General features: G+C 46.2%; 1 protein-coding gene across 2 annotated transcripts in view; it reads right to left on the bottom strand.

Annotated features, from left to right (window-relative positions):
* The window catches only part of LOC139789299 (dymeclin-like), a 185,890-nt gene that overhangs the window by 25,571 nt on the left and 146,258 nt on the right, over positions 1–14,061 (bottom strand). For both annotated transcript variants that reach the window (XM_071729818.1, XM_071729819.1), the window contains one exon: positions 8,853–8,966. In XM_071729818.1, coding sequence (XP_071585919.1) covers positions 8,853–8,966 — 114 coding nt within the window. The remainder of the gene's footprint in view (positions 1–8,852; positions 8,967–14,061) is intronic.

The raw sequence follows: 14,061 nt of genomic DNA, 5'->3' as shown, positions 1-14,061 counted from the left end.
TATTGGAAACAGAACATAATAAGTGTCACTGGGGTGCAGAGGCAATGGTAAGATTTTTGAAAAACGAAATATTCTCAAACCAGATGTTAACATTGGCAAAAAGGGTAAATGCAATGTGTCCGGTGTGTATCAAAAACAACCCAGTGGTAAGGAGGCAGGTTCAAATGGGTAAGTTGCAGGTAGGTCCCCAACCAGGAGATTATTGGCAGATAGATTTCTCTGAGTTACCAAAAGCCCAAGCATACAAATACCTGCTGGTGTATGTGTGCACATTTTCGGGATGGCCAGAAGTTTTCCCTTGCAGGACCAATCAGGCAAAAGAAGTGGTAAAAACACTTCTGAAAGAAATCATCCCTAGATTTGGGGTGCCGTTAGGGCTATCATCCGACAGGGGTCCTCATTTCACTGCAGGGATCGTGCAGGAGATTTCTGTAACATTAGGAATAATTTGGAATCTGCACACGCCCTGGAGGCCCCAATCAAGTGGTAAGGCAGAGCGGATGAATCAAACACTGAAAAACCAAATTAAGAAAATTTGCCAAGAAGCAAAAATCCAGTGGCCACAGGCATTGCCTTTAGCTCTGTTAAGGGTTAGGATCAAACCAAGGGAAAGGATAGGGGTAAGTCCGTACGAAATTTTGTATGGCAAACCCTACCATGCTGCTACCTACCAGGGGGACCCTCATTTGGTGGGAGATCAGGTGATATTAAATTATGTGTTGTCTCTGAATAAGACTCTTACAGCACTCAGAGGAGCGTTGCAGTGGAATCGACCCCTACCCCTGGAAAATCCGGCCCACGACATCCTTCCAGGAGACCAAGCCTACATACGGAACTGGCCAGTGGAACCACTGAAGGAGACATGGGACGGTCCTCACCAGGTGATCATGACCACCTACACGGCTGTCAAGGTCGACGGGATCGACAACTGGATTCACGACACCAGGGTCAAGAAGGTCCCTATGCAATGGTCGGTAGAGCCTTTGTCTCCAACAAGGATGGTGTTCAGAAGCAAATCTTAGGGATACTGATTTTCCTAAACTTGATTGTGTTAACAGAAACCTTTGTAAAAGTTAATGTACCAGAATCTTATCTGTTGAGACCTGAGGGATCTGATGTTAATCTGACCTGTTTGTTTACTGATGACCAGGGAGCTGGATCCGCCAAAATTATCGTGAGGAGGAAATGGGTTACGGAGGATGAACTGATTACGGAGGGGGGTAAAGACAGCTTGGGATGAGCCGCGCCAGGAAGGAGCAACTATCCTGCAGATACCCAATGTGACCCGGAAAAACGAAGGGAAGTATACTTGCTTAGTGCAGGTACGGGACAGTTTTGATTATGGGGATGTGCAGTTTCTTCCAATAAATACATCTTATGTAAAGAGAGAGAGGAGGGTGACGCGACAGGTTACTGACGTCGGAGAATTGACCAAGGGCAGAGGCCAAGAAAATTTGGTAGTAGGACTAATCAGAGATTTCGGTCTCATGCAAAATGTAACAGAAATCACAGCTTGTTTACCATTACCCCGGGCAGCAGGTGAACCCATACCATGGGGAATAATACCCGTGACTGAAATGCCGGAGTCATTGAGGAATGCTTCCTGGACATGCCGGTTTGTCCCTAAGACAATAGAGGCATGGAAGGATTTATGTATGACTATTCGAGTAATGACCGAAGCTGATTGTAAGTTGAAGCCTAATTATTATGGTTGGATTCAGAATACGAGGAGATGTCTAATCAACTTCCCGGTGGATGAAGCATGTAATAAAGTTCCGGTAAGGACTCTTACCACACGAAATGAGATGAGCTGTCAAAATATTACTCAGAGTCAGGACATGTGGAGAGATTGGAAGACCTTGTGGGGACCCAGTATCTTAGAATATTACACTTATCTCGGGAAAGTACAATGGTGCATTCAATGGTCAGGGAATAGAAACCAGTCATATTATAAGGCCCCTATTACATCTACCTCCTCCAGACAGTTTCAGGCCCAAACGGAGGAATGGAATTGTACAGAAGTATTTACATGTGACACTCCGGAAGATCAAATAGGACTAGTACCAGTAAAGATGGCATTGAAGTGGGGATGTGAATGTAGGGGATATAATCATACCATAAGTATGAGACAAGGGATGGAACCTATAGATTGCAGGCACACAATGGTTCGCAGTCCTGGAAATTTGGTATGGGTCTTGGGACACGGCCAATGGACATCTCACTTACCCTTAGATGGGCTAACCACGCAAATTACCTTGGGTGTACCGACCCTGTGTCCATTTTGGAAACAATCAAAGTTAACATCAAAAGAGATACGAAAGAGACAGAGAAGAGATATTAGTAAAGACCTGGATGCTGTAGGATTGGATAAAGAAGATGGGTGGCATGAACCCTCTTCAGGGGTCAAATTTGGATGGGTGCTGGAATCCTTGTTTACACCAATTTCCACCTATCGGAATCGGGAAATGTTGTTCAGATTATTGGGACAGACCGAAAGGTTGGCAGCAGTAACGAAGAAAGGATTTAAGGACCTGAATTTACAGCTACAGGCCACAACTAGAATGACCATACAAAATAGAATGGCATTGGACATGATATTACTAAAAGAGCATGGTGTCTGTGGGTATCTGCACGATAAGGATAAGCATTGTTGTGTACACATCCCAAATGTCACTCAGAAGGTAGAAAAGGATATTAGTCAATTGGAACAAATTGAGGGCAGGGTCCACGATGTTCAAAGAGAGGCAGAACATAATTGGGTTGGAGCAATATTCAGCTCCCTGGGGATCCAGGTCTCCGGTTGGATATCATCAATTGTACAATATGGAATCATGATAATTATAATCATTATGGTTGCTTTAGTAGTATACAAGTGTCTTTTAGGAATGATTGCAAAGGAAGGCCGACACACTCGGAGGGTCATGAAGGCCATAACCCGAAGAGAGGTGATCCTCCCACAAGACAACTCACCCCACCCGCCTGACAAGAAACCAGCAGCTTGAGAGGTTGAGCATCCTTGCGAAAGAAGATCGAAGGATGCTCAAAAGGGGGGACTTGTTGCAAGTAGCGAAAGAAATAGAAATTTAAAAGTAGTTATGCTAAGGTTTGGACTGGTCAGGCGGGGCGGAGGGGCGGGAAACTGGCAAGGAATGTGTTAATGTGCTGAGAAGAGGGGAACAGTTTATCAACAAGGAATGTGCTGGGAAGAGGGGAACAGCTTATCAAAGGGGATTAGTCAAGCATACAGAACATGAAGAAAAGTAAACTGACATTGAAGATAAGGGTTATTACGCATGTAAGGGGGGTTGGTGGTGGGAGACAGTCAAAACAATATCTTAAGTTGAGAAAGTATGAGAGATTTGTGGTTCGTGGATGTCTCTCTATTGTTATCTGCATGATGTACGTAACTGTTTCGCAACTGAAATTCCGCACGAAGGCTTCATTGTAAAAGGGTATAAAAGCTGAACCGAAAACGGGGATCGTTGGAATCCTGACTTGGGACGCTAGTCCTCAGGTTTCCCGGGCCCCGAATAAAGCACCGCATAAACTGACACTCTGTTGGTTTGTGTCTTGACTACGGGCAACAAACGTGTACCACAAGGGAATCTAACATTAGGTGAGAATTCCTAATTTCTGCTTGTCTAGCTTAATCAGTAATGCATGGACTCTTTGGGAGTCATGAACTTGTATCCCACCTTAACTACTGTTATGTGAGTTGTTGCACAAACTAACAGCGTTCTGTGAGTGTTTTTCAGGATGATTTTGTGATGATGAAATCAGAACTAGATCCATCGGCTGGCACCCAGTAACTTCCTTGAAGTTAACATCTGCAACCTGCAACTTGTGGACCATGGACATGAACTGTGAAAATTGCTTCTTCTTTTGAGAATCTGCTACAATAGATGAGCATTTGCAATCATAGACTGAATTACTTAGTGAATTTTAGCACAGAGAGGTAGTAATAATTTGTGTATAGTTATGTTTAGGGATAAGAGATAGTAATGATTGGAGCATGACGCAAATGGTATGGAATAAGGGGTGGAATGTCCTGGTTTGGGCCAGGATAAAGGTGATTTTCTTTCTTGTACTTTTGCTTTTAGCTAAGTCTCTTGTAAGTAGTTGCACTTGCTGAAATTAACAGCAAGTTTCTCAGACAGTGTGTGCTTCTAGGACTGATAACACTTGATGTTTAGAGTTACTGCTAGAGACTGGTGTGCAGAGCCAAGGACACTGCTCAGCTCTGAGGAAAACATAAAGAGGTCCCACCTGCATCCCTCCTTTGGGGAGGAACGGACAAGATAGATGCCAGAATTGACCAAACAGAGTATTCCATCCCATATACGTCATCCTCAGCATAAATCTGAGGGATCACGAGGGCCAAGCCAGATTTCCAGCTTCCGGCTGCCTGCCCTTCCTGCCTTTCCTGCTTCCATTCCTTCACCCCGGCATCCTGGAAGGATCCCGTCCGTCTGCCTGCCTGTGGTCCTGATCCGTGCCAGCCCATATCTGTGTGTTCCTGCCTCCAGTTCCTGACTGCTGCTGACTCCAGGAGTCCAGCCTGGACTTTCCCAGGGCTGCCCTGCAGCCTCGGTGGTGACGTGAGAGCTATTGGGGGAAAGGGGGGAGGAATGTGGTATCCCTTTTCTTGTATATTTGTATATATTTAGTATTTTTTCCTATTTATCATTACTGTTTCATTAAAGCTGTGTAGTTTAGTTTCCAACCCATAAGTCTCTCTCCCTTATTCTCTCTCCTTTCTTATCAGGGAGGAGACAGAGATTAATAGAGAGCGTCTGGTACTCGGTTTAATCGCCGGGCCAGTGTTAAACTGTGACAATGGGGTCAGCTAGTAACAGGACAACTAGTACTACCAGAAAAATCAGTATGGCAATTTGTAAAAACAGAACACGACAAGGCCCACTGGGGATTAGATCCTCTCTCTATCAGCATCTAAAAATTAGAATAACAGGGCCAAAGCTATTCACAGCAGTGAAACAGGTCACATCCCGATAATCCAAACACGGGAACTAAAGTATGCCAGGGAGTAATAGACAGAGGGAAGTATGGCAGATTGATTTTTCTGAACTCCCAAGGAAAGGGGGGTATAAGTACCTCTTGGTTCTGACAGAAACATTTTCTGGGTGGCCTGAAGAGTTCCCATGCAGAACAAACAAAGAAAGAGAAGTAACTAAAGTCTTGCTTAACGAAATCATGCCAAGGTTTGGAGTGCCTAGAAGCATCTCCTCAGACAGGCTCGCACTTTTGTGCTAAAATTGTATGAGCAATAAGTAAGGCACTGCAAATCAAATGACCAGGCCTTACCTATTGATATAATTAGACTTAGAGTAAAGGCTCGTTCAAAAGAAAAACTAAGTCCATTTGAAATCTCATATTGGAGACCCTATGCAATGCAGATTGTAAATAGCGAGGCTGTAGATCAGATAGGTAATCAATATGTGTATGATTATGTTATAGCTGTGGGGAAGCACTTTGACAAGAATGCCACAGTGGTGATGGATCACCAACCTAAACAACCTGATTGTAAATTGCATCCCTTTAATCCTAGTGACTGGGTGTATGTTCAGAACCTTCTAGGAAAACCTCTGCAAGAGAAGTGGCAAGGACCCTTCCAAGTATTACTGACCACCTTCACTGCAATCCCAATTAAGGAACGGCCCACCTGGATCCACTATTCCCGAGTCAAGAAGGCCCCCGAGCTTTGCAACGAACAATCCTGAGGAACCCCGACACTATGAACTGGCAACCCTCAGTGTGGATGCTCGGACTTTGGATAAGTATAACCTTATCACAAATTGACAAAGATAGAGCAAGTAGGGAAGCATCATTGGTGGGATGTCTTTACAGGACACTCCCCTTCAGCTACACGAGTATTCCATTACCTACTACACCCTATATGAGCCATAATAGCGGCAATACTCTTGTTATCGCTTTTAAATTTGTGGCTGTATTACAAATTGAATAATATAGTCAAAAGGATCCAAATAATGTGGGCATTGATTCACACCCACCGAAACCTCTCCTTGGAACTTGACGAAAGAATTCATAAGTTCTATGGAAAGGAGGGAAATGAAACAGAGAAAGACCCTGACAGGGTTAACTCCTGATGGGGTTAATTCCTGTAACTTTCCACTAAAGCAGTGTGAACATCTGTCCTGTAAGTACAGATCTTGCTTTTAAAAACAAGGCACTGCCAAGGCCAACCAGGCAGCGAGGGGATTAACTTCTGTAAAAGTGTAGGTCTTGTTCTCAAAACAAGGCACTGCCAAGGCTAGCTAGGCACTGGGGGAGTGCGAACACCTGCATGGAGACAGGATGAGGCAGCCACAACCAGCAGATAAGGGAGAAATTATTGCAAGGGTCCAATTTTGCTCTGTAATAAGAGGATGAAGTCATCGAAAACAGGAGAGAGAAAGATTTCTTACTTCATCCAAAGACCCCCCCGACATCTCCGCCCAGGCTCCGCCTGACTCTGCCCAGACTCCGTCCAGACTCCGCCTGTCATGAATATTATAATTATATGTTGCAAACTTATGAATATGTATGTAACCTCCCCTATAAATACCCTTATCCTTTCCCCCGGGGCAGGAACTCTTTGTCCAGGGCGAGCTGGGAGTTCCCCAGATCCGAAAATAAACACCTTTGCTGTTTAAAGGCTCAAACTCTGTCTCTAAACAGTTTTGCTTGGCCTTTTTGGGCTTCAGTGAGTCCAGAGGAGTGACACAAGAATGATCCAAGGGCTGAAGCCAGGCTGAGAGTTGGGGTTATTCAGCCTGGAGAAGATCTGTAAGGAGATCTTATTGTGACCTTTCAGTACTTCTGTCCCCTGTTAAGATAGATCGGGACAGACTTTCTAGCAGGGCCTGGAGTGATAGGACAAGGGCTGATGGTTTATAAAACAAAAAAAGGAGAAATTCAGACTAGACAGAAGGAAGAAATTATTCATTATGAGGGTGGTGAGACCCTGGCCCAGGTTTCCCAGAGAGGTGGGAGATGCCCCATTCCTGGAACCATTCCAGGTCAGGTTGGATGGGGCTCTGAGTAACCTGATCCAGTTGCAGATGTCCCTTGGTTTGGACTGGATGGACTTGAAAGGTCCCTTCCCACCCAAACCATTCAGTGATTCTATGATTACCTTCCATGCAGTTACAGATTTTACAGATTAATGCAGGACATTACAGATAAGAAGTGTCACCAAGTTTTCTCCACGTAGGACTAACCTGCTCTGGACAAGCTGCTGCTCAGCAAGAGGATTTGGATAAAAAATAACAAAGCCCAGCAGGTCTCAGTGCCAATGCAAAAGAATTCTGAGCCAGACTGTGTTCACTTGGTTACCCTGTCCCCAAACTCAAGTCCTTCAGAGGAAAAGTCAGTGCTCCAAGCATCTTTCCACTCAACACCTTGGTGAGGACTTCCAGAGCTTGCCACTGGTCCAAAAATTTTCATTTTTTGATTCAAGTGGCAACATAAACCCAACACTTTCAGTGCTGGATATCATTAATGCCCAAAAACTTAAACATGAGGAGAATTCCCTCCAGAAGCATCATGGCCCACCCTGTAGGTCATCTGGCTCACTAACTGCTAAACCCTTCTTTTTTTCTAAGCAGCAAATTTATTCAGGGATGGTTCTATGCCAGGATGGAATCTCTTCAGCCTCTTAAAGTCAGAGTTCTGCTTTATCTGCAGGTAAGAATAAACTGACACAGGAAAAGCAAAAGGCCCAGTGTTTCTCTGTGTTCACAGCATCACAGCACAGCAAGGATAGAACCTGAAGGGCTGGATTTGCATCCAACAATTCCTCTGGAGTTACTTAAGCTAGTCCTGTCCACCAGCTCAGGATTTGGGTCTCTTGACCACTCTCACCTGAAGTAATTCAGTCCAAGTGACTAAATAAGCACCATCTCAGGGATACAAGGAGAGATGAGAGTGTAGGCAGCCAGCTAACAACTCCCACTGGGGGTTTTAAAATTACCATTATTTTTTAAAATAAATCTCCAGCTGTCAGTGTGCCTCAGCAAATGATATTTTCCTAAAGCTGTCCCAAAAGAAACAGGTCTTGAGATGCCACTCTGGTTCTCTTACCATGGAGCAGAAACAAAGATGGTCCTGGGGTAGGGCAGAGAGTATTTCAAATACACTCTATGTAACAGAAGCAAACTTCATTCTGTGTTCAGCCAGCACACCCAACTCCCAGTTATTTACTTCCCTACTTACACTGATTTCAGCCCTGAAGTATTTAAACATTCATGGATTTTAGTCACCCAAAACCTCTCCAAGGTGGTAAAAGCCTTGCAAAATCAGAGAGATGTTCAAAGGAGAAGGGAAGGTTCTGCTTGGGGTACTATAGAAGATTCACCATCATGTTGACCAGGCTTTTGAGGTCTTAAACTGATTTTCAGAAAGGTGGTTCATTGTTTATGAAAGACCCGGAAATTTATCTTTGCAGTGTTTTATAGAGAGACAGAGGGAGGAAGAAGAGTTAATTAAAAAAAAAAATAAAAAAAATCAAAGTTTGGATACAACTTGACTAAGTAACTGATGGGGAAGTGAGAGGTGAGACTCCACCTCCCAAATACAATGAAGAAAACCTCACCCTCAGCAAATTTTCATTCTTCCACATGCTTCAGCTGAGTAACTCACCAAGAAAACTCCCCCAAACACTTAGCACAAATTAGGGATTTCAATGAAATCACACCCCCCTGGCAATCCACAACCTCCTCCCTTATCAGCTGCTATTGATGGGAGGAAGAAGGCTTGGACATTACAGATATAAAAGGTATTTATGTAACTGATTGCAACAGGGTGATTAAATAAAGGAGGTCTTGAGTACTTACTCTTAGCCTGTCTTTGGGCAATGCAACAGCTCCTTGCTTGATGATTTCCAGAACTCTCTCCACTGAGAGCTCAGCTCCAGCTTGCTCTAATCGGCTGCTGAAAAAGCTGATCACCTGGGAAGAAAAAGCAGAGCCCATAAATAAAGAGAAAAAAAAAAACAAAACAAGCAAATAAAAAGGAGATCTTTGTGTCAATTTACACCCAAAGCTGTCACCTTGGATGAATGGATCTAAAAATGATGAATGTACTTCTAAAAAGAATAAAGATGTTGCTTGTGTTGCAGCCATGGGGACATCTAACAATTTTAAACACACAGCTGAATTTTTAAAATTACACTCATTATTTATTTATTTATTATTAAATATTACATGTCTTTTTAAATTATTATTATTATTTATTACACTCTGACCTCTGCTAATGTTTCTATCCATCCATACTGCACCTCAGCACTGTCAAGGTCTTCCAGCCCGCTTATTAAGAGTTGGGGCTCAAAATTTCCTTTTCAAGCATAAAAGTGAAATTCTGGTAGTTTTAATGCCACTTAGAAGGCTTTAAGACAACTATTAATTATCTCCATAAAGCTATGGAGAGGAGCTGTCTACACAGCTTCCTGGGAGGGTTGTAGCCTTCAAAGCCAAAGGAATTGGAGGAAGGGGGATAAAACAGTCCACAAAGCTCCTCTTCAAATCAACCACCCAAAATGCCCCATTTACCTTTTCCATCAAAGACTCCAAGCATCTGCATGTTCCCTCTCCCTGTTCCCATCCTCCTTGTACCTCCCTGGTGAGGCCAAGCTGCTTTTCACCACATTTTCCTTTTCTGTCACCCAGCTGGTCCTTGTAAGCTAGGACACACTTAGGTCAGGCTTTAACTTTTATCCCTCTCCAAGCTCAGTAGCTCACAGACATCCCACCAGCACTTCCCCATGTGGGACATCAGAACTCCAGTTCTCCAGCTCCTTTCATCCCCAAAAGAGCAGAGTTTCCAAAGCTCCATCCCAGAGAAACTCAGCAGTCAGGCTGGGCTGACGACTCCAAACAACTCCAGAAGGGTGCAGGGCAAAGTTTCAACACCAAATTCGAGAGGTTTTTTGTGGGGGAGCCCAAGTCAGCAAATGGCTACCCCTTGGCTGGAATCACACACAAGCTCCCCAACATCTCCTGGGTTTCAGAGATGCTCTCCTCTGAAAAGCTGCAATGCCCACTTGGATCTGAATCACAGCTTCCAACACATGGATTAATCCCTGTGAATTCTTTTAAGGAAAAGAGTGGGAAAAGTGGATTAGAGTACACAATCTCTGCAGAGCTCTCTTCTGCAATGAGACCCAAGCTGGAGCCAGAAACCATTACTCTAATTATGCCTCCCAGCTCAGTTGCTCTTCATAAAACAAAGCCAGCTGATGGTTCCATTACTCTGAGATTCCAACTTGCTGTTCCTCTCTTCCAATTCCCCCCAAAACCTCAGCCCTTGCTTTTGAGCAAGTAGGTTTGCTGGACAGCAGAGCAATTTTCTCTAGAAACTGAAACAGATGACACTTGTTGGCAGTTGCTTTCTTGGGGTTGTGGTTGGGGTTTTTTGGGTTCGTTCTGGGAAATCAGAAACATCTGGGAAGGCTGTGGATGTGGTCTACCTGGACTTCAGCAAGGCCTTTGACACCATCTCCCACAGCATACTCCTGAAAAAGCTGTCAGCCCACAGCTTGGACAGGGGCACTCTGTGCTGGGTTAGGAACTGGCTGGAGGGCCGGGCCCAGAGAGTGGTGCTGAACGGTGCTTGATGTAAACACTTTAAAAATACAAAATATGTCTCTTGAATCAATTTTTTTTTCTTTCTCTCTTCCTGCTATGTTGCAACATTTTGTCAATTAACATATGTTTACCTCACCATATGCCTGACAGACACCTAAAAGATAAGAATGCTTATCAGGTTGCCTCCTGGTGCGTGGTGGAGACAAAAACAATGAAAGTAGCAGGACACCGAAAAGACTGAAAGATAAGGATGACTCATCTCTGGGAAGTCTGTGTGTATCAGGGACTTATGCAAAAAAAAGACCCCTCTTCTGTTCCTGTATAAAAAAGCCCAGGAGAAAAGGAGAAGTGGCGGCTTCTTCTCTAGACCGCCCCCTCTCTCGGCACTTGGGCTTCAGCTACGGGACAGAGAAGCAGCAGGAGCGACAGACCCTACGCACCCAACTACAGCCAGAGGCCAGGGCCGGCAGACGGTGATAACATCTTAATTACCTCCACTCTTTTCTCTTCTTAATGACTCTTCTCTCCAAAGTAGCTAATTGTATAAATCCTAAATAAATCCTTGTAACTTGTTTAAATCATAAAGCCTTGTTATTTTTGTAAATTCACGCGTCGTCTATAAGTAGTGGCTGAATTTTCCTTGCAATCAAAATATAAATAATAACTCGGATCGTAACGGTGCTGCATCCAGTTGGCGGCCGGTCACTAGTGGTTTCCCCCAGGGATCAGTGTTGGGCCAAGTTCTGTTCAATATCTTTATTGATGATTTAGATGAGGGGATTGAGTCCATCAGCAGCAAATTTGCAGATGACACTAAGCTGGGGGGAAGTGTCGATCAGCTGGAAGGCAGGAGGACTCTGCAGAGGGACCTGGACAGACTGGAGAGTTGGGCTGATTCCAACGGGATGAGGTTCAACACAGCCAAGTGCCGGGTCCTGCACTTTGGCCACAACAACCCCATGCAGCGCTACAGGCTGGGGACAGAGTGGTTGGGGAGCAGCCAGACAGAGAGGGACCTTGGAGTTTGGATTGACAGGAAGCCTAACATGAGCCAACAGTGTGCCCAGGTGGCCAAGAAGGCCAATGGCATCCTGGCCTGTATCAGGAACAGTGTGGCCAGCAAGTCCAAGGAAGTGATTCTGCCCCTGTACTCAGTGCTGGTGAGGCCACACCTCGAGTCCTGTGTCCAGTTCTGGGCCCCTCAGTTTAGGAAGGATATTGAGGTCCTGGAGGAGGTCCAAAGGAGGCAACTGGGCTTGTGAAAGGACTCGAGCACAGATCCTACGAAGAGAGGCTGAGGGAGCTGGGGCTGTTCAGCCTGGAGAAGAGGAGGCTCAGAGAAGACCTCATCACTCTCTACAACTCCCTGAAAGGAGGGTGTAGCCAGGTGGGGGTTGGTCTCTTTTCCCAGGCAACTCTCAGCAAGACAAGAGGGCACGGTCTCAAGCTGTGCCAGGGGAGGCTTAGGTTGGACATTAGAAAGAATTTCTTTACCGAGAGGGTGATCAGACATTGGAATGGGCTGCCCCGGGAAGTAGTGGATTCTCCATCCCTGGAGATATTTAAAAAGAGACTGGATGTGGCACTCAGTGCCATGGGCTGGTAACTGCAGCGGTAGTGGATCAAGGGTTGGACTTGATGATCTCTGAGGTCCCTTCCAACCCAGCCAATTCTATGATTCTATGATTCTATGTGCTGAGTTCATAAGCAAAGGGAGGAACCAGAAATTACAGAAGAAAAAGGCAAGAAACAGCTTGTGCAAAAAGTGTGAGGACTCCATGTGGGGCTCCCTGGGTTTGGCATGGAGTCTGGGACAAATTGCTGGTGGAAGATTCCCAGCTCAGAGAGGAATGAGAAAGTTGCCCACAAACTTTGAAAGAAAAAACCAACCAAAGCCAAGAAAACACCTCCTTGCATTTCAACATTCCCCAGCTGTCAAGAATGGGTTGGTGAATCCTATCCCTGCCCAGGGCAGGCTCAGGTGGAGAATCCATCCCACCAGAGCTGCTGGGATAGCTCAGGTTCTGCTAAGCCACAAGAGGAGCAAAATGGAATATTCAGATTAAATCCAAATCCTCTCATACCCCACCACCATAAAAAAACTGAGTGAGGCTGACAGATCCTACCTGAATTCTGGTGTTTCCTATTTTGCCTCCCATCTTGATGTGTTTTGAAAAGATTTTTATGTTTGTGTGGTGAAGGTTGTGCAGGCAGCAGGTGCCAGGACTTGCCGGGTGATGGGCCCGGACGGTGCTCGCCCCACCTGTGCCCACTTGGGGCTGGCCCAGGTGCGCATGCCTGGGATCGGCAGGGGGTGGTTCCTGAGCAGGCTCCAGAGCCAGGCGGATCGAAATCAGTTCACTGATACTAACCCGAACCAACACTAGCTCGATTGACTCTGTTCGCGAACCGAGCTCGCGCCCACGGCGAGATTCGTCTCACGCAACAGGTGGAGAATGGTGGAGAATGCAGGCAACAATTTCGGTCTAAACCGTCTCCCCGAGCGTTTCGTCCGAAAGTGACCCTTCTCCACAGACCGTTTGATACCCCGAAAGATTCGGGTAAGAGAAACCCTTTCTTCTCTTCGACATCGACATCAGTAAAACCGATGATGGGATCCTATGCAAGCAAACCTACCGGCACCGCCGTTGCCGAGCAGATTGTAGCCCAGGCGGAAAGGCAGGAACCCCTCCGCTACCCGGGTCCTGAGACCGCCTGGGACCTCTGGGGGGAGGTGTATAATCTGCTGGCAAGTCTCCACTATAAGGAGACCAACGGCGACATTATTGGTGCGGACAACACCTGGCGGGTCGTTTGCAATCTATTAGCTGTTATGAAAGCCAAAATAGAAGTGGCAATTGCCACCGCCGCGGCTCCATTACGAAAGACCGAGGCATTTCCCCCGAAGGAAATGCCTGCTGCGACCCCCTCGGCACCACCCTTCGAGGGGGAGGAGCCCGAGAGAGCGCCAGCCGTGACCCCCTCGGCGCCACCCCTGGAGGAAGGAAAAAACGAGCAAGTATGTTTGGGGCTGACCAGTGGCAAGCCTGCCATAAAGGGCATGTCCGGGAAACCCCACCAAACCGTGACTGAACTCCTATCGGATATCGGCCCGGAAGTCGAAACACCGGAAAATGATGGGGCGGAAACCGCGGCTTGCGGCACCTCTGGCTGCCGCGGAGAGTTACCCCCGCCGCCGCCCCCGGCCCCACGGAAGGCTGCAGAGAAAAAAGCAGCCCCTCAACCAGCGGCAGTATCTGCGCTGGAAGACAAGATATCGGCCCTGCAAGACCAGGTCACTCGGGCCGTGCAACTAATAGAGAAGCGGGACGTCGAACATCGCCCAGCTTTTCAGCAGTACAGGAACCCACCCACCCTGACGGACGACGAGGATGATGTCCCAACCCCGCCGCGGCAACCTCAAAACGCCCGGGGCGCTACTACCAGCTCTGAACAATGA

The sequence above is a fragment of the Heliangelus exortis genome, chromosome W (genome assembly GCF_036169615.1).
Source record: "Heliangelus exortis chromosome W, bHelExo1.hap1, whole genome shotgun sequence".
NCBI classification, from domain to species: domain Eukaryota; kingdom Metazoa; phylum Chordata; class Aves; order Apodiformes; family Trochilidae; genus Heliangelus; species Heliangelus exortis.
The sequence above is the reverse complement of the archived record's forward strand: the minus strand, read 5'-3'. Positions and strand labels throughout refer to the sequence as shown.